Source organism: Seriola aureovittata, chromosome 14 (assembly GCF_021018895.1).
Source record: "Seriola aureovittata isolate HTS-2021-v1 ecotype China chromosome 14, ASM2101889v1, whole genome shotgun sequence".
Lineage (NCBI taxonomy): Eukaryota > Metazoa > Chordata > Actinopteri > Carangiformes > Carangidae > Seriola > Seriola aureovittata.
The window spans coordinates 9,542,529-9,563,610 of NC_079377.1; the positions used below are offsets into that span (position 1 = coordinate 9,542,529).

The 21,082-nt window shown below is 40.8% G+C and overlaps 1 protein-coding gene and 1 long non-coding RNA gene across 6 annotated transcripts in view; one reads left to right on the plus strand and one right to left on the minus strand.

The window, feature by feature from the left end:
• The window catches only part of micu1 (mitochondrial calcium uptake 1), a 29,679-nt gene that overhangs the window by 7,726 nt on the left and 871 nt on the right, over window positions 1-21,082 (minus strand). For 2 of the 5 annotated variants that reach the window (XM_056395249.1, XM_056395248.1), the window contains exons 2-7: window positions 18,462-18,631; window positions 17,204-17,399; window positions 15,002-15,164; window positions 12,311-12,354; window positions 8,961-8,972; window positions 1,539-1,653 (exon numbers count right to left, since the gene is read on the minus strand). In XM_056395249.1, coding sequence (XP_056251224.1) covers window positions 1,539-1,653; window positions 8,961-8,972; window positions 12,311-12,354; window positions 15,002-15,164; window positions 17,204-17,399; window positions 18,462-18,625 — 694 coding nt within the window. In that variant the 5' untranslated portion in view covers window positions 18,626-18,631. Of the gene's footprint in view, window positions 1-1,538; window positions 1,654-2,404; window positions 8,910-8,960; window positions 8,973-12,310; window positions 12,355-15,001; window positions 15,165-17,203; window positions 17,400-18,461; window positions 18,632-21,082 lie in introns of those variants that run through there. The other 3 variants (XM_056395247.1, XM_056395250.1, XM_056395251.1) reach the window with 3 other exon arrangements.
• On the plus strand, window positions 8,986-11,232 carry LOC130181258 (uncharacterized). The gene is made up of 2 exons (XR_008829549.1): window positions 8,986-10,880; window positions 11,036-11,232. It is a non-coding gene; the product is annotated as an uncharacterized LOC130181258 (long non-coding RNA).

The window sequence follows — 21,082 nt, forward strand, 5'->3', positions numbered from 1 at the left end:
CTCACCCCCAGTGGTGCAACGTGGGGCCATTTTGATGCCCTGAAGATGCTCTTCAGACTGCACAGTGAATTCTACACAATCGACCCCACCCCTCAGTAAACAGGGGAGCTGCTAGAAGAGACCACTGCCTATATGAGCTGATCTGGAATATTAAATTAGAATCAGTTATATTTAAATGTATACCTCCACTGTTTTTCTATTTTCTAAACATCTGCTACAACACCCACTTCACTGACCACACGACCAAAATAAGTGAAATCTGTTTTTAGTGCAGCATGATAACAAGGCTCAGTTCAAAGTGTGAACACCCACAGTCTAATGATGACAGAGCAAGAAAAACACTGCAAATGGTTGGATAGCCCTCTGTAGAAAATGTGACTGCAATGCTCATTCTGCACATTGTTTATTTAATACTGCAACACATATTTCCATCTCAAACAGATATTCTCACTCACTCACTTACAAATTCATTATACTATTATAATTAAGGTTTTTGGTTTATTCTCTCATTACAAATACTCTGTATTTATTCTCTTTGCTTTATTATCTTAACCCATAAAATCTACAGTTTCTACCTACTAATGCCAGTTTTGGACAGTGACCTATCCTATTCTTTGTTGTTTTGTGGGATTATGTGTACAAGGGCTGTAATTTGTAGACTGTGACAATAATGACGACATAAATAAAATACAGAGCCTAAACATTAATATTTACACTCATATATGATATAACCTCGATTTGTTGAGTTCCTTTCAATGCTTCACATTTTCACTGTACAGTTAACTACTATAAATTGTGATGCTTCAACAACCCAACTGCACTAACAGGAATATTGAAGCTTCATCTTTTCTTATCTATCACAGGGTTCAGACTGCATGAAAGCAGTAAATATGTGGCACTATGAGGCTTGAACCAATGTGCATCTGTTAGGCAAAATATGTCCTCTGTACTATTTTTGTGGCCGTGTTAAATGGATTGAAACCAACCATAAAGCATCCTGTCCTGTCTGCTTAAAAATGACTTGTCCTTGAAAACTTCCCCAGAGATTTTGACCATATGAATGGATTATGATGAATGGTCGAGCTAAGAGAGAAGTTTACTAGTCATCAGAGAGGAAGGAGTCAGAGCTTCATTTTTATTATCATGAACTCTGACATATTCAGAAAAAAAGGCATTAATGCGACATGTGATATGTGCTCCATGTGTCAACCAACAGGTCCTGCTAAAATAAACTCATTCTGTGAAACACAACATCTCAAAGGCCGCTAGCTTGGTAGACTCACATTATTAACTTTGACAGAACTGGATATAATACTGAACGGACAGCCAGCTTCGTAACCTGCCTAATAATATCATATTGGAAAGTTTCTCTGTTTGAACTGATGCAGTAAGAAAGCAGACAGAAGACACAGAAGAGATTGTCTTGGAATTTGATTTATGATCAGTGTGGAAGACTTTAAGGATGCAGGATTGAATAGGATGGGTCACAACAACCGATAGATCTCTGGGAAGACTGTACAGTTCAACGATGTACTTACTGGACAGCACAGTGGTAAGGAAGATATAGTCAGAAAAGGAGATGAGGCCACATTCTCCTAGTGCGTAAAATATGCTGTCCTCGTCTGCAAACTTCTCCCTCTCTTGGGCGATCTTCTGCTCATCCAGGTCAGGACAATAAAAAAAAAAAAGAAAGAAAGTTGTATTAAAAACATTTCACATGATTCAGTGCCAGCCTTCTGGTCTTTACAGCTGCCCCAGGTGTGGCTTTGTGTGTGTGCAAGCAAGTGTGTGTGTATCTGACAACATAGCTCAATTAGAGACGCTCAAACACAGAGATATACACACATACTGTACTTCCACACACACACACACACATTCAAAGTAGTTCTGATGTGTAAGGATGGCTATGTATAGACAGTTTATCACAATAACATTCATGCAAGTGCTGCGTACACATGAAGCCATACAGCCAGGTGAGGGTGGTGGTGACGATTAGTTTGTGGTCAGTTCAAGTACAAAACACATTACCAGAGGTTTTACTCACAGTGTGAGACTGACAGAAAGAGAGGGAAACATCACAAGAGACTGTAGCACAAACATACACACGATTGATTAACCATGTTACCACATTAACACAACCGAAATGTAGTATTTGCCTAATTGTTAAAAAACAAAGTGACCTCAGCTCACTTTCACACGCAAACGCAGTTTTTCTGTTAGCATGTGTATATTCACAGCATTGCATGAAAGTGTGACTTAATCACATGCACACGACACACTCAGTGATAGAGACTCGAAAGACGGTGTCCGACTAGTAGGACGTTCCACCAAAGAGAGTGGACAGATGGACAGAGCATGCCTGAGGAGGGGGAGGCTGGGCTACTCTGAGCCCACGTGGAGTTACCTCCGTCTGCAAGCGTCCCATTTCAGAGGAGGAGGAAGGAGGAGAAACAACTGTTAGACCACAGCATGGCCTCTGCTGTCTTTAGCAGGGCCTTGAACAACAAAGACACGCATGTACATTCATATTGTCGCACAAAGCACACACACGCACACAGAAAACAAGATAATTGGGGGATACCACTCAAATTAAGAATGCAATTAGGTTTTGCGGTCGCTGCAGTCTGTAATTAAAATTGGCACGCATGAATGCCTGTCAAAACTAGCAAGAATCAAGCAAAGGCTGTGATTTGCCCAAAAATACAAAATCATGCTGCTCCACTAACAAGTCATTTGTACTGTCTGTCTCCTTTTTTCAATCTTTTTCTATCAGTATTGTTACTGGAGTCGTATACACATTTCAAATGAAAGCTATTCCCATATTCTCTTCAAAGGAACATAAATTAATTGGGAAAAGCATTTCTGAATAATAGTATTTGGTGGTATCCCCCTAAATAGCATAACATGAGCAAATTCTATTAAGTTTTTTCCCCATGGACCGACTCCCTCCTCATGACGTATAGACTGTATAATGCCTGCTTAAGACAAGTGGTTATGAAATGTATCTCTATCCCCAATTTGCTTCTATCTCAACTCTTACACATCAGAGTTGCAAATATAGAAAATTGTGGTTTCTATTGTTACATTTATTATTGATGGTATTTACAGTATAATGGGAGAAGGGAGTGGGAGAGAGAAGGGGAGGTGAGAGAGAGAAAAAAGTTATTTTTGAAGCAGTGATACTGGTTGAAGACAGAGATAGACATTTTGAGGTAACAAAAAACATTTGGTGCCATAAGAGTTGAAGGCTTTCAGGTGTTTGTGTGTGCATAAGTGCAAGAAAATACTAGACATAGACAGATAGAGTATGCACATATGAAAAGAAGAAAGAGTAAAATGAGAAAATGAGAATAAAAGAGGTTGGTATTTGCCTCGTGAGTTAGAAACAATGACACACAGAGAAAGCTCTCTGGGCCTGGGGTGATTCCTACTGCCAGTCCACAAAACAGAAAAGATCCACACAACCATACAGGTGTGTATTTCAGTGGGCAAGCGCACATTCATTGCCAAACAGCTACACAACTACGCACATAAGAGACATAAACACACTCGGCCTCATTATAATGATCAGAACTGAGGCACAAAGCATATTAGGCATAATAACTCGCTTTTTTTTTTTCTTCAGCATCCCGAGTCAAGGACAAAAACACCCCAATCAGAATAGCCAAAATGAAATTTAAGGAAAACAAACCCAAATGCAATGGCCAAAGACTGGAGCCAAATCGCATACTCATCTGATAAAAGAAGAAATTTCAGAGTGTGCATGGGCATACTAACTAATAAACACAGAGCCTTTTGTCTACTCTGATGCTGCCTGTGTCCCAGTTAGACGAAAAATATGATTCTCTCTTTGAGGATCTCAGTCTGCAGCTCCAGACTTCACTTCTGAGCTGACAATATAGCTTTCACTCTTTCTCTCTCATATACAGTGGGCTATCAGACTTTACATCCCTCCAACAAATGTCTGATGTAACACTGTGCACTCTCTCAAGCAGGCACAGAGGTAAAGCAGAGTGTTTATCAAGCTGTGCTGTCGGTTTAATCTTCTTCTTTTAAACCTTTTCCATGGAGCTTGTGGCACTGCTGTAAGATCATGTCCCATCTTCCCCTTCATCCTCCATCTTTCTGTCACTAAAGATGTGCAATATTGGGTGAGCCAGCGACAAACCTCTTCACAGTATGAAAAAACTCAAACATAATCAGATAAAAGGTAAAATGTTTGATCTAAAAGAGTTACCCATTAGGTAATTTGATTCCCCAGACAGACTTAGTTTGTAAGTCTCATCAGTTTAGTCTTTCATCAGTTTTGACTCATCTACCCAGAGGACATCATGCCTATAAAACAAGCTGCTGCCATTACTAAAAGGATCCCAGATAAAATGTTTGTATTTAACACTCATTGTAGATCTTTCCCAAAGCACAGATCTTCAAATGACTGTAAACCTAATTGCGGCAGCACTCAAGTTAATTAACAGCTGAAGCCTTCTCTGTCAGCGTGTGTCAGTGACAACTTGTGTCTGTGTGAATGTGAGCATGACTACTTTCTAAACTTCTGCCTAGAGTGTGTTCATGTGATCATACATGTCTTCATGTGTCAGCAACGTTATGGCCAAGTCCGTGGGCTATGTCCAGATGACGTACTGCACAACCCAAGTAGCCTGTGAGCTGAGGCAGAAACACAGCGCTGACAGAGCTGCTGGCTGGCCGGTGCTGTTGGCAGGGCAGTCAAATGTACTGCTGTCACATACACACACAGACGGGGTTAAGGGTTTGGTCAGGGATAATCTCTCCAGTGCACAACGCTTCATAGCAGCTCGATAGCTGCACTGGCCAAATTTCATCTAAGCGAGGCTTTAAGAGCCCAACAAATGAGACAAGTCGAGCGCAGCCAGAGGCATGCATGCAAAAGGGCTGAATCTCTTTCTGCTCATTTCACATGAGAGGCTAAGAAACACTTTCTAAGCACACCACTGGAAAGTTGCATACTTAAAAAAAACTTGAACTGCATAAAATTTCTTTATGATTCTCTCATTTCACTGTTAAATCCATGACTGATCCAATCAACGCTTGTAGCAATACATTTTTAAACCCATTGCATCTATCAACTATCTCTGACTACAGAAAATTCCCCAAATGATCAAAGTTTTAATAAATCTATCTCAATTTGTTAGCTTTCTTTTACTGCCAGACAAACGTATAGCTTTACATACCATCATGCTCGGATGGGTTCAATTATATCACAGCTGTGCTGATGAGAAGGTACATTCCAGCAATCCCGCATCATCATGTTATAATAAAAGAAAAAAGGTAGCTGTTCAAGTGACTGTGACTGAGATGAGATATTATTCAACACAGTATCCTGCACTCCTCTAATGTGGACATTAGGATACTAAAAATATGTCATGTGCCACCATTCATTTTCTGCTAGCTTCACTCTTGTTATTTACACTGCTCCACAAGCACTTTGTGTGGCCAGGCACTTGGCTGCGGAGGTGATGACAGCTTAGACTTGGCCCTCTCTAATACCGCTGTACCGGCTGCAGTGCTTTGTTACTGATTAGATCTGTGACCCTGTCCAACACTGCAGCTGCAGTCACTCCGATAACAGGAGAGAGGAAAAGAACTGAATGATGAAAGAATAAGATATAAGCCACATCATTTGCGTTGAGACTTTAAAATAACTATCAAATAACAGACACAATGACTTTTCTAAGATATTGTCAAATGAGTGTGTTGTCTGCACAGTCTGTTCTGAGCACCGCAACAAAAAGATGAATATATGGGTCTAGGCTGAGACCTGCCACTAAAGATGGAAATCTCAGGTTGCAAAAAACGGAAATTTGCTCCCATTCCCTTCACATTCATGTGTGGTGAGTGCGAGTGTGCTTGAGTGATGCCTGTCCCTGAGCGACCTCTCATCCCTGGTACAAGTGAGTCTCGATTGAACTACTTGCATTGGAGCGTTGCACCAGTGGGGATTTACTGATTAAAAAAGAAGCAAGATATGTGTACAGTGTGATGGGGAGGGGGGTGAGAAAAATGCATTAAAAATGGATGAGTACCTTCGTGCCACTTTGTGTGATGTGGTAGTTCTGGGGTTACAGTCACTCTGGCAGGTACAATGAAAGACATGAGTTTCAGGGGAAAGGGAATTTAGAATGACCTGCTTGAGGGTAAAGTCGACCCGGGTCTAAGCCTGACCTTTCTTGAATGGTGGCTGAAAGCTCTCACAGTGTATCAGTGCACTTGCCTTGTACTGCGACACATACAGTTAGGGCACATTCTCCATCCAAGCCGCACACTTCATATGATCACACCCTTTCACAAACAACCAAAAACCAAAATCCTTGACCATCAGAGTGGTCAAGAGTGAATATTTTCTCCTTGTATGATGATACCTTGGGACCAAGACATCAGTCTATAGGTGGGAGGGCAGGTACGTGGGTGGAGAGAACATTCATGTATTTCCACCTCTAATCCCAGGAGTAACTGCAGAGCAGGTGTACCGTTAATATCTCATAATTATTCTGGGAGCACTTTCAGAATAATGGGCCCTGATGTGGAACGCCCAATAAACAAATTGCATTCGCTGAGGAATGGCAGCTGTCTCGTAAGAGAGAAGGGGAACCAAATGAGCTGACCAGGTGTCACAGACAACCCAACCTCTTCTAGATTAGGAGAGGGAAGAGAGACAGAGGAAGAAAGAGAAGGACTTAGTGTGCAAGTGTGTTTGTGTGCTCATGTGTGAGTTCTTGTTTATAGACACCGAACTAGACATAGAGGACAAAGAAAGCATGTGAGAACTGAAGACAGTGTGAAAAGACAGAGAAATAGAGCTGTGACAGTCCAAACAGTGGCCCCTGGGAGCTTCCTGTGAAATCAGAGAGAATGAACATGACAACAGTTGGTGTGATAAGAGGCTCGTTTCCATTGGAGAGCCCCCTTTGCGCGCCCTCTGAGTGACAGGTGTCGGCTCTCAGTCATAGCAGGTCCTGCGGCAGACGCTGTGGCTTTATGTAGAGGGAGGGCCACAGCATGTAGGAACAATTTGGATACATTGTACAGACCAAGTCCTGCCTTCAGTGACTCTAAACCATGCTCTACAGAAATCATGCATCACTGACATCCGGACAATCCAGAGAATGGATTTGTGAAGGCTATCAAGCACATCAATACAGCCTTGATGTTAGCTAACAGAGCCATTTCCTGGGTCCAAGACCACCCAGTGATGCCACCATGCGCAGAGAGGGGGCGCCACCACCAGCTACTTTCTCTGTGAGATGCAGGCAAAAGAGCAGTGCATGCTGGGAAAAAGGCTAGAATGCCAAAGCAAGTGGAAAGCTAGAGGTGATATATCTTTGAAGACATGAAAGGATGAGGAGAAAAGGTTTGTTTATAAAGCAGGACGTAGGGAGTGCAGGGGAACAGCACTCCTATGATTTGGCATTGATCAATACAAGTTCCTTATATGTCTTATTTTAGCTGCTCTTTGCATCTCAGCTTTGCAAGACCTTACATTCTTCTTAAATTTCCACTATAAATGTATGTGGACTGACTAGTGTGTAAATTATGTAGCAGTGCAGCACTGTTTAATAATCCCTGTAAAGGTAAATTAGTAAGTCTTAACTAAATAATTCAGCAGGGACGGCACGGCATGCACCTGCCTCCAACAAGCTATACAAAGGGCACCAGTGAGACCTCCAACTCACTGTCCAATAACACAGAGTTTGTGTTTGCATATTTGATACAAGGGCAGTGCACACACAATAGGGTGCGTGTCAACTTCAGTTTCTGACACTCCCTTTCATTATAAGGTGAACAGGTTGTAACCCGTCCTCTGCTGCGCTCGGCTTATCTTCACGTTGACTGACAGAGGCATTTATACCTGCTTAAAGGCCAAATCATTTAGTAGATAAAGCTTATAGGTCAAGGCTTATTTATCTACACTCACCAACATAAATGTGTATATCACATTTTAATCACAAAAGGTTTCTCCAAGGCACTCTGAAGAAACATTTTGATGCATTGCTGGAAACTAGAAGCAAGCGAATGCTAAAATGAACGCATACACATTTATGTCAGTGATAAAAGTGACTTAAGAGCTCTTATATATGAAATTAACAGATATGGCAGAGGTGGAGAACACCATGGCAACAATCAGACTGGTGTTTCCTCCACCATATTTGTTATTTTCCATATTGGGACATCTTAGAGTGTATTACTGTGCTTATACGATGGCCACCAACCACAGGCAATAAGAGAAGCTGTATTCAAATCATCAACCATCTTCAAAGTTTGTTTAAAAATGGCTGACAGTGAAACAGACCTAAGCCCTGGTTAGCAACATAAATGCAGTTATGGTTATCTGCAGTTTGATGTACTTTTGCACTGGGGTTAAATAGTTGACCAGCCAATCAGAAACCAGTACTTTTCATGGCCATGATATAATTTGCTTTTTATATAAGAAAATACAGTGCCATTGCTTTATTCTATTTCCATCCTTGTATGGTTTGACTTCTCCCTTCTGGCTGTGTTCAATGCCTACAGCATGTAAACCCTGTGAGAGACAAGCTAGATGTAAATTCAACATACTATTACCAGTCCACTGATTTCTTGTCAGAAATTATACACTTTAAACACACAGTTTGGCTGCTGTCCTATCCATAGTGATCGTTACCATAACTGAGTGTTTCTGGTTTCACACTTCCTGAAGTTGAGATGTGGTAAATGCAGGAAAAACTACTAACTTAGCTGTTCCCCTGGACTAACAACTGTGAATAGCTATGTCCTCCAAGTTACTACAGAGGAGTGAGAGAGTGAGTAATAGAAAGGTAGGAAAAAATAGAGAGACATAAGAGGAAGAACAGTAAAAAGTATAAAGGACAGAGGGAGTAGGTAGTGACTACAAAGTGCAGTTTTTCATTCAGGTGCACACATGCTGCTCGGCACACACCCCATACCTGCCAGAAGTCCTGCAGAGAGGGAGGGGCAGAACAGAGAGGTGATGAGAAGGGATGGAGGGAGGGAAGGAGACAGAAGAGGAGTAGGAGAGTAAGGGGTGGTTGGGGGAGTTTGTGGTCGGACAATGGGTGATCAGTAGATGGAATGATTGGGGGAGGACAAAAAGTGGGGATTTCGGGAGACAGGGAGTTGAGGATGATGGTTATATACATGAGGAAGGGAAGAGAGAGAAAATGGAGGGATTACTTGTCATGTGAATGAGAGAGAGTGACTGATAAGAGCATGAGAAAATAATCAACAGTTAACAATGGCATCATCAGGTCACATAAACATAAGATTACAGCAGCTGAAAGCATGTCCACATGATCAGGGTAGGAGGCGAAATCACAGAGATGGAGTGAATTAACAGAGAAACAGAGAAAAGATGCAGTCAAACAACTAAGTAAGTAAACCAAGCAATCCCATTTAAAGGCTTCTAAAATAACTGTGTTCGCATTGACAGGAAAATAAAAATAAAACAAACAGAGTGAGTCAATATGAACAACAGTTGTGAAACAACCATATAAGGGCATATAATGTTTGCTACTTACAAACTGAACCTGGAACAAATTAGTGTGAGCAGAGAGAGGGGTGGGAAGGGGGATGTCGTGAGAGCTTTACAACGAGTACACTTTTAAACAATCTTCCGCTCTAACTGTGGCTGAACAGTATGTATGTGACAAATGTGTCAGGTGGCTTGGTTATTTGTAAATATTCCATCGACTTCATGATTTACACACTACAGATATCACACCACTGTACTGCTATGGCCATTTCATCTAGGTCTAATTCATTGCAGTTTTTAGTTTCATGTGAACTAGATTTCATGGTTTCTTGGCAGAAAACAGAAATGGTTTATTCCTCTCCCAACTAGCCAGAGGTGCCCATTAAGCCAATGAGTAGTCACGTGTCTCTGGGCAAGAAGGGGTTTGGATAGAGCCTATCGGGGAGGGGGGGGGGGGGGGCACAACAGGAAAATCTCAGGGGATAACCATAGCTAAATACAGTGTCAGAGAAAACTATGTGTCCAGAGATTTGCCTGGCAAATAAAGGAAACACAAGGCTTGGAGATAGGAATGACATTTCCATAGGCAGACAAGGACCATTAAGGTATAGTGCTCCATTTCTATTTGAGGCTGCCACAGAATTTAACATTTACTTTTTTAAATGTATAGCACAAGCTATTTAGTTAATGTGTTTTTGAAATAAGGGTGAGTCAAAGTTCTGGAGAATCTTTCACAAAACATAAGGCATGGTAAAACTAAATTGCAGAACGAGCAGAGAGGGGGAGTAATAGAAGAAAGTTGTGACAAAAAAACAGACTTTGTTTTCTCTTTAGACTCACTGATTTGGTGTGGTTCATCTGCCTACAGCACTGAGATGAGGTACAAACTTACTCATCGTCATCATATGGGCAATGGACTTTGTAATTACCGTAGTTTAGAGTCTACAATCATGACAGCTATGACCATTCACAATAAATGAGTATGGATGGTTGGCTAGTGGGTGTGAGAGATACTCCCTGAGATCAGAGAGAGGGTAGTAATGGTCACAAATCAATATCAAGGAAAACGGACATGAAAATAACGATGTTGTAGATTTATATTGATGGTTTCTATTTTCCTGACTGTGACAGAGAAATGTTAGCACAGAGGCTAGCTCTTTTTAAAGTCAAACTGTAGCCAACGAGGGGAGGGGGGAGGTGGAGAGCACCCTGTCCAAGGTTCACTTGCTGTTCTCTTTAAATAGTCACTACAGGTCACATTATGCACTGGGCAGGCCCACTTTGTGCCTCGTAATGATTTAATATGGAGTTGTTCTGTTAAAGATCCAGGCTTTTCTGAACTAGGTTTAACTAACTGGATGCTTTGAGAATTAAGGTAGGTAGGAAGAGGATCCCTGCGTTGGGTGAAAAGTATTTTCTTCTTTACCCATTAAACATTTTTCTGAACTTTTACAGTTTAAACTGTATGTGGAAAGCAAGATATTCTGATTATTGACTCTAGCCTCAACTCATATTGTTTTTCATTCACAGTAATTGACGGTTGAGAAGCCGACAGCAAAGCAGAAGACATCAGCAAAAATAAAAAAACATCTCAGAGAGTGTATGGCTTTGACTGTTGTATGTAATATATCATTAATAAAAAATTTTGTATCAAATTTGTACCTGCAATGGAAGCAACTCAGTGTGACATTGCACATTTTGCATCAGAAAAAGTTAAAATACACCAACTAACATCAAAGAAGACCCAGAAATATCAGCTAACTTTCATATAGATGTGTTTCTAACAGTATGATAATTTCTGCACTCCTTGCTGACCTGACAGAATGTAATGTTGTTTTCCATTTTTCCCCATTATCTCTTTTCATATGTCATCTTTTACGATGCTATAACCCTACTGCCCCTCATGAGTATTTATTCATTTCTGTGACACTGAGTTATCACCTGAATTTATACATTGTTTTTGTTTTATTTATCCATTTTCTTCAATGTCATTTCAGCCGGAAAGATGAATGAATGTGGCATTTTTTGGGGTTTTTATTTATTTATATTATATATTTATATATTTCTTTGAAAGATTTCATTATGCTATTATGTAATACTACATTCATGGAGATTAGGATTCAGCAAAAGACACTTCCAAAAAAACTAACATGCTGCATACCGTTTCTTTATAGATAATATCTGACTTTTTCACTTCATCTCATTAACAGTTTGATCAGTAGTTTTCAAAACTCACTTATAATTCATCCTCTGTGTATGCATATTTAAAATCCAAGCAGGAACAGATAAAACCCTTAGTGTACTCTGGGGTTATAAAGCCAAATTATCAAGTGCAGATGTCATTTGCTTGATCTTTTCTGTATGGAAATAAGACCAATATTTAAGAGTTTGGACATGAAAGACATTACATTTTTACATTTAAGGTGCTAAATTCAACTCCATTATACTGTAGTAGTGGCAGACATGTCAGAGGCAGATATCATAAAACCTCAATAATAAAACTGACATTATCTGCATGCCCAGACATCACCCTGGGATAAGTGTGAAAATGTGTTTTTTTGTATACTGGAGGAACAGATTATTCAAGCCGTCATTGACTTTGGCCATTCTGGGGAATAAACCCCTGTGGTAGACTGGAAAGTTGTTCAGTGGGAAAAGACATAAGCTCTGATATATGTAATTAGAACAGAGTTTTCTGGGGAAATGCAATATTCATTTAGTTTGGGATGATAATAAAAACTCCCTGCTGCTGACCTTCATGATTGCTAATCTATCCTCTTTACCACCAAGACGCGCACTTCTTACCTTGCCATCATAGCGCTTCACAATGAACTGATCGAGGCCTAGATCTGAAAAAGAGACAGAGAGAGAGAGAGAATAAACAGATGCAGATTAGGAGACAAATATAACAAACGAGATGAGAGGCGGACTAGTTGCACAGCAGGGGTATCAAGATGTACACCAAACTTGAAGCAGAGCAAATGCTTTTACTTGGTGTCATTACTGAACCACTAGCTATCACTGACACGTGCTCAAGATTAATAATGGTCATTAACAACTCATTTCCATTTTGCCAATTCTTTAAAATAAACAATCATCAGCATTCAGCATTGACTTCTCTGATCATCAGTTATAACAAAGTTCTCAATCAGGGTTTATTTTATAGATCAGGTCAGCAGCACAAAGCAAGATTAACTGTATGTAGTATTTATGTTAATATACGTGATTGCTTGAAATGAGTGTTTTAAGGTGTTTGGGTGTTTCAAATTAATGTCATTATATTATACAAAGACAATGAATAATCACTTCAATGAAGCACACGCAACTGAAAATAAGAAAACATCATTGTTGCCTGGTCTTCCTGGTTTTCCTCACTGTAGGTCTATTTCTGTGTCATGTCTTTCTATGCTTAAGTCACTGATTCATTTTCTAGCTGAACACAGTTCTGCTTCCTGCAAGGAAGATATGAAAAGTGACTTCCCACACTTATCACTAAACTTTATCAAATATATGTCAAACTTGAGTTATGAATTTGCGTCAAAAAGACAACCATACCTCCAAACTAATGTAATTCATACTAACAAATCTTGTTGATGTGATTTTCTGAACTCTTGTGAGACGCAGCAGTTGTCATCTGTTAAATGATGAAGGATTTGGTACTTGAGTAAAAAGACAATCTGGGAGTGATACAGGCTCTTTATATCACACGGACAGACTACGCACAGAAAGACTGCAGTCTCAAACCAGATTAAGTTTGAGGGTGACGGTTAGAGTATAATCCCATTAAACTGAACGCTAATAAAGTGAACATCATAATTCAAAAAGTTAACTTCATCAGCATTACAGAAAACCTAATCACACCCAAGACTTCTATAAACAGCCTACCACCTTGTTCTGCTGGGTAAATAATCCTTTAACCTCAGGTCAGTTACAACAATAAACTGGGATTCCCATTTACAGGGCTGGAATCCTGAGGTTAAATTCACATTTCTAGACTTGTTATTGTGCCAATAAGGTCTGTCCCATTTCAAGAGCTGTTTCAAACGCACCTGAAAGTAAGCCTTCTTTTGCCAACATTTGAAAGAACACAGCTGGTCTATTCCCATCAGCCCTCACTACTCTACACTCTGTCTTGTAAATTGCAACAAGCTAGTCATAAAATTCACATTTCAGCTTAACAAGGAGCATGAGTATTGGTCCCTCCGAGGCTGGACTTTTGGATTTGATGATACTTTGTGTACTCGTCCTCCTGAGGATCTATTGTATCTCTAAACCCTGTCCAAACAGACCATTCAAAATAAAAGGGTGGCTTAAACTAAAATCTTTTAAATTACTTATTAAGTCCATAGGGTTATTCATCATCTATGAACCAGAAAATCTGTTGAGCATTAAAAGAACAAAAGCAACTGAGACCATAACTTTTTTAATTGAATAGGGACTGTTGATTAACCTCACTTGGGTTGGGGTGCTTTAAATAGAGAGTGTAATAGCTGCCTGTGAAGTAAACTGCAGTTTCTCTTGGCTTTTTCATCTGCTTTGCTGAACCTTCTCTTATCCAACAGAGCTCAGGTCATCATTACTTTAATTTCAGTTTGGAAGGGCAAAAAACAGGATAAAGAAGTGAAGAGCCTTGGACTCATGAAGTTGGAAAGAGAGGTACTAGGCCCAAGAATGGAAGGCCCATGGGGGCCAAGCTAGGCCAAGTCTTTTACGTGGTTAACAGATAGAAGTGCTGAGGTGAACAGGAGAGGCAGCGCAGACGTGACAGGCTCAGCTAAATCCTTATTAAGTGCTAACTGCAGGCTTGCTTCCTCAACTGTGGATGAATGCTCAGGATCTAAAAGTTGTTACACGCAGAGCATTTGCCTGCAAGTCTGTGCTGGAGGCTAATATACACCTATACAATAAAATGTTGCACAAATCTAACTGAATAGAGGTACTGAAAGGGGGCTGGTAACAGATAGAGAAGACTGGCACTGAAACACGTCAATGCCAAGTTAAGCTCCCTGCCGTCCCAACCCTCCCATGGCTGAAGATCAAATATCTCTCACTGGCTCCATGTGTGACGCCTGAGATCTGCTCTGGTTTGAACCCGTTAATTGAAACACCAACTGCTGTGTCGTAATTCCCTCAACTCAGCGTGATCGGACAGCCTTGACACTCCCCTCCCTCCCCGCCTCCCTTCATACTTGTGAACACAGTCAGTGGGATCATTATACCATGAACTGTCATAAGTCTTAGACTGCCATGCGAGTGTTAAGTGTGGAAGTGGGCTGTGTCAGGTAATGCTCCACCAGAGGAGAGATACAGGTATAATGTCAGCACTGCTAACTGGAAAGATCTCACCCAGGATAACCCTGAACATTTACTTGACTCTCAAGCAATAAAGGAAAAAGGAGTGAAACTCATAGAAAGAATAATACCATGCGAGTGGGTGTTAAGAAGTCACAAATGAAAACTAAGCAAAGGCACAAGAAGGAAAGCAAAGTAACTCACTCTCAGGCTGTTTCTCATTAGGTGTGATGGAGCGTATGAAGTCCTGAGGTGTCATGTAAACCTCAGCATCTCCATGCTCGCCGATGACCTTCAGCGTGGCAAAGTAGCGGAAAATCTTGTCCGGAGTCGAGTAGGCCCTTATCCTGTTCTCATACTCCATCACCTGCCAACCAGACAGGAAGTACAATTAATGACCCCAAATTTCACACATTAGGCATGAGCACTACTCTAATATACCCAAACAACAAGATCAAAGAACCAGGAATATTTCAACCCAGTGAGCAGCAAGGTAAATAATCTGAGGGAGAGTTAAAAGAGTGCAGAAGGGGTGATGGAGTGACCAGAATAAAGAAGCAGGTGTCGGCAGAAAGGGGAAGCATATTAACTTCCTGACTCTACTACCACATAATAAAAACTGGGAATAAAGTGTCAGTATCAGTCTGACTGACGTGTTAACATGAAGGGAGACTGCAGAGTTATCACAGCTCCAGAAATGCAGTAACAACCGTGCAAAAGGATAACAGCGTGGCATCAGTGACATACTGAAGTCCAACAATTTGGAAAACACTAAAAACTAATTTATTCAGCTCTGTTACACACATTAGCTCTGTTACACGCAGTAGCCATTAGTCAATGTTTGTTTTAACACTGCCATCCGCTTTTCAGTAGAAAGTTTCAAACAGATGCAGCATAACTGGGAAACTGACAGAGTGGCATCTGTTTGGGAGCTGAGAGCAGCCACAGTCTTCAGAGGCGGTTATTTTATGTGACACTGAATGATTGTGTAAACTACACAAACTCCCTGTGGAAAAAGTAAAACACATTTTACAGCTTCAACTTTTTGACACTGTTATCCACTTCAACTGGATAACAAAGAGAGTGAGAGAGATTCATAGAATTTGATCAAACTAGATTCTCTTCTTGAGACTGCAGCTATGATTAAGTTCTTCAGTGATGGTTCCTGCTCTTTAGCGGACGTTATTGGTCTTTAGGGAAATTACCAGGAGCGTGTCTCCCAGAAGAAGCAACCATCAGTGTATGGATGAGAGGTTATAGGAAAGTCGTGTGGAAGTGCCTTAGAGCATAACTGATTGAAAGCCTGTGACACACTGTCATCTGTGTCGAGCATCTCCTCAGATTTACAGGCTACTGAACTCAGCGTCACCCACAATGACGGAGACTCAGGTTTGTTTTTTTGAGCTTTCAGTCTTTTATGCTCTCTCTTTCCATTAAAAAAATTACATTTACACATCGAGGTGGGTTGAAATTCAAGTCACGCCAGTTATTTATTCATTTTTAATTCAGACTTTCAAAAGTTGTTGTTCAACATCTGAGATAAGAGTGTTAAATCTTTAAAAGTAAAAAGGTGAAAGCATTGAATTTTAAACACACATGAGAATGGCAGTTCCCTCCTGCTGCATAGTTTTCCATTAGAGTTTATTCAGAAAGTCACCGTCACCTTTGAAAAAAGTAAAGACAAAAAAAAAAAAAAAATGGAAGAACCAAAAACTCCCAAAGACTTCCACTTCCGAAGACATCTTGATGTTTAATGTTCACGGTCTTCCCACCACACATACTGTAAACCGCCATGAACATTTAACCATTTTGACAGCAATCTCAGTCTGATGCACATGCATGTACATTTGCACACACACAAACACAGAATTGACGTCAAGCAGTGTACTTTAAATACTTCAAACATACATTCCTCCTTTGACATAGTCAATGAGATCGCACAAACAACTTATTTTTACCAACACACTAGTAAATCCTGTGTTGCTGTGATTCACTAAAACAGTTTACTCCCTAGACATCTATATGCTTTCAGCAGACTATGGCTGCTGCTGCAGAGGCAAGAGTAATTGCACAATTTCTACATCTGTACCCATAAGTCAGATGTACCATTTCATAACATTGCTTGAAAGAAAAAAGGCATCTATTGGTCAAAGAACCTTTGTTTCCTTCGTTCGTCTTTTGTCATCTACTGCCTAATTAACAGCAATAAAATCTTGCGGGGGGCATATTTCTGTTGTTTATGACAGTAGAAAATGCTCTCCAATTGAACTTGTGTGTCTCCATAAAATATACTGTCAAAATGTACCAGCGTTTGCATATTGGGGATTGATTAGGAAGGCATTCAAACACCATTCTCCAGGTGAATTAAACAGGGGACTGTCTGAATGTTTATTGTTTATTGATTACCTTGCGGTCACGGAATCCAGAACGTGGCTTCTTTTTCTTCCCCTCTCCAGCTTCATCCTTCGCGTCGTTATCTCCACTGGTGGCCTCCACCGATTTCTCTGACTCTGTCTCAGAGTCTGTATCCCTCACAAAATCCGCTTCCTGTCCACCTGGTTGCTCGGAGTGTCGAACGGATGGCCCTGCATCCGCATATGCTCTTTGTTCAACAAAGAAAAAGATTAGAAAAAGATTAGGTGAAGTACTGTAGGTATGATACTAAGCAGAGTTCAAACAGATGTGGGGAGTGGGGGTGGGGGTGGGGGGTTACGTGTTTGACTGTGTTTTACTTGTCTGTGCAATGCAGAGCCAACTCCCACTTGACCATTTTTCTGACTAAATTGAAAATTGGAACAATAATAATAAATAGCTGGCTCTGTCTGGAGCAGGCTGAATAATTCAGTTTAATGAGACACAAGGAGAATGAAGCCTGGGGTGAAGGCCTGGAACAGTCTCGTCCCATCAGTCTCAAATGCCCTGAGGCACCATCCATCACTCTGCCTACTGCAGCACTGTCATTGTGTCCCAGTAGAGCTCTCACGTCAACACCCTCTCTACCGCTTTGCCTTAACTAAACACCAGTCTCCTTAGTAATGGATAGCCATAAAAACATCGTGACATCCCTGGGGTGGTGGCTTGGAATGTCAACAGAAATGCAGGTACGTGACTTCATTGGGGTGGTTTCCATAACAGTTGTGTAATGTTAGGGGGAATAGGATCTGGCATGTGCTCAATAGTTGACATGCCGTTGAATACTGTACCCCAAGCAAATCCTAGTATGTGGATCAATGTCTCTTCATTTAATGGTGAACACACCAGATAGGGGAACTTGCAAGTCATGGTGTAAGACAGTGCACTCCAAAGAGAGGTGTGTCGTTCCAGGGGAATATCTTTGATGTGGTAGGAAAACCAGAAAAATGCAGCTCAAAAGATGTGAGAAATGAAAACACAGTCACATGACATTGTTGCAAGCAATGTCGTGTTTGGGGGTAGAGGGGTATTTGAAAAGTTTTAGAGCAACTGTTTTTATGTAAACACATTTTGTAATTTTTGGTTATTTTTATGTGTATGAATAAAATTCTTTGTGTGTTTTCAAGTTTGCAACTGCATAAATAATAAATAAAGCATTTTTGAATTTAAGTTAAGTCAGGTTTCGAAAGGCATAATTATTTTCTCCATAGACTGTAGAAGCACACAGGTGTAGCCATGGATTGAGACGTACCTTTTCCAGAGCAGCCCAGCACTAGCAGAAACACCAGTTACACCAGCCAGGGCTGCCAGCATCAGCCTCCTCCGTTCAGACACACGCACTGCCCCACTGTGGTAGCGCCGGGACAACTGCACTAGCCCCACCGAAACTGCGGACAACGCCCGCAAGCGGAACATCCTGCACTGGGGAAAAGAGTGTGGTGAAATGCAGAGCTGACAACCTATGAGATAAGAAATGCTCTTCAATGTTGTTTTAGGGTATTTTGTCCAGCATGTTACTACAGCAGAAAAAAATTACAACAGCTGGCATAGATCTGCTTCTCTTATTGCAAATACTGACAAATGAGAGGATAAAACCACTTCAAACTACACAACATACTGTATATAGCATCTCAACATCACATAGAAATGGGCACACAGCTCCCACTGTGTTAACCACAATCCGTTCTCCAGTCATAAGCCACTGAAGTGTTAGGTAAGGATTTGGAGAATTTGACCAAAAACTAATTAACACTTATCTCAAGTGGCAAAGCTTAAAACAACAGCAGTTCACTCTTGGGATCTGTTGTCATACCGCACTACAGGCAAAACTGTACCTTTAACAGTCACTGCATAAATGTCCTGGAATCCTCACACACACCTCATTTAATAAACAACGGAAAGCAAGGATAAAACTAATTGCCACCAGTGCAGCTAAGCTCCAGAACTTCATTTTCAACCAGACTGTTGCTTAATTCATCAGTGTCACGGAAAGATGATTAACAATTAAGCAAGGGGCTACTGGTGTGCATCTGCGGGTCCTATGTGTGCACTTTTTAAACTAAAGGACAGAGGAGTTCATCCCACTGAGGACTGCAGCTGCCACCTGTCGATACCCTATTAACAATTCAGACACCTATTGTCAAACTGATTCAGCAGAAAGAAAAAAGAAGACATGGCATATGCTAATTGGAGTGTTCAGCAGCCCATGACAACTGACTGGAGGGACTGAGGGCAATAGTGAGCATTCATGCGCACCATTTTTGTGGAACTGGAGACAGCTAGATCTTAATACACTGGTACCAAAGACTGAACTACAGAAACCAGCAAGACCAAAAATGTGTGTAATGCAACAGGAGAACCTGAATGACAGTGCTGCTCATCACTGTCCCTGAGACACAGTTACCCAGCTTGATGTATGCTCAACTGGAAAGAGTTTTCTCATCTCTGCCCCTACAAAATCATGACACAAGTACGTAATGTGCCACACAAGCGTATCATACACAGGAGACAGAGGGACAAACACAAACCACTGATTTGTTTTTCTTGATATCTCTGACTCTGAGCTGCCAGCTGAGGATCGCCAATTTTGAATAGTGTAATTAAAGTCCACCTGGGCCTTTGAAGCATGTCTACTGAGATGAAATTAATCACTTTCAAAGTGAGAGTTACCCATGATCTGCAACATCCCCAGCTGTGGGGCTTGGAGCTTGTACAGATAATAATTTTCTACAGCTGAGGCATACCAATGCTCTAAGCACAAAGAATGTTACTCCTACATCGAACCCCAGCCAAGTAGGACTTTATTTTAATCAATACTGCCCTCCTGATAGAATAAGGCATGGAACTTTGCTTAGCATATGGATGTCTCAGGCTGTACCATGTCAGGGTGAGCCAAGTGTTTTAAAATATTAATTCTGCTTCTTTAAAAAGCATTAAGTCCAGCCACTCCCACAGCACAATCCTGAATCACATTCATCCCCTGGGACCAGGAACTGACCTGGGGCCTGGTGAATCAATATCACTCTTGGTCATTAACATTATCCGCTTCCTTACAGTGACATGTATTTGTGATGTGTGAACACTACTTGGTACTTGGATGATCCAATCCTAAAAAAAACAACAAAAAAACAAAAAGGGGCAGAAACGGACCAGGCATGTCACCTCAACAGCCTATGGCATTAAGAATGATGATTTATGTCCTCAGGTGAAACTAGTGATGCTTTCTTCACAAATAACAGTAAACTCTGCAGCTCCGAGATGCTAAACTTTGCAGTTCCTCTGCTGTTTAAGGATGTTTTTTGCATCCAAGCAGTAAATATAAACAGAGAGAGGGGATTATTGTGATGAGTATCAGAGGCACAGATGAAGAAGAGTTTGCATGTATACCTCCTACACTCAGTGTCTTATGAAAAACAATTGTCACCAATTTGGAAAATTACAGACAATGCATAGATCTTTAAGCAGATCTGCAACTTGCTCACAACTTTCTTAAAAGTTGATTCATTAACTAAAGTTGACAAAAGTATTTTTAAAAATGTAAGCACTGTCACACATTTACAAACTGTTTATTATTACCTTAAGGTGTATCACTGTGAATCAAAATACACTGGACAGACAGGTTGGGCTAATTTGACAGTGTGGTGACTCACTCCATAGTTGGCCACATCTCACGCCCAACTGGGATATCAAGAGTATAGACACAAGTGTTAAAGCAGTATGTATCTACTGCTCGTGATTAAACCAACGTGATTATTGTGTACTGCCTAAACAGACCGGGTGGCTCAGTTTGGTCACAATCAACAATTTCCAAAAACTGTGATCCAGAGGCACCCAAGGGTCCACGAGTAATTTTCCAAAGTAAATTGAGAAGTT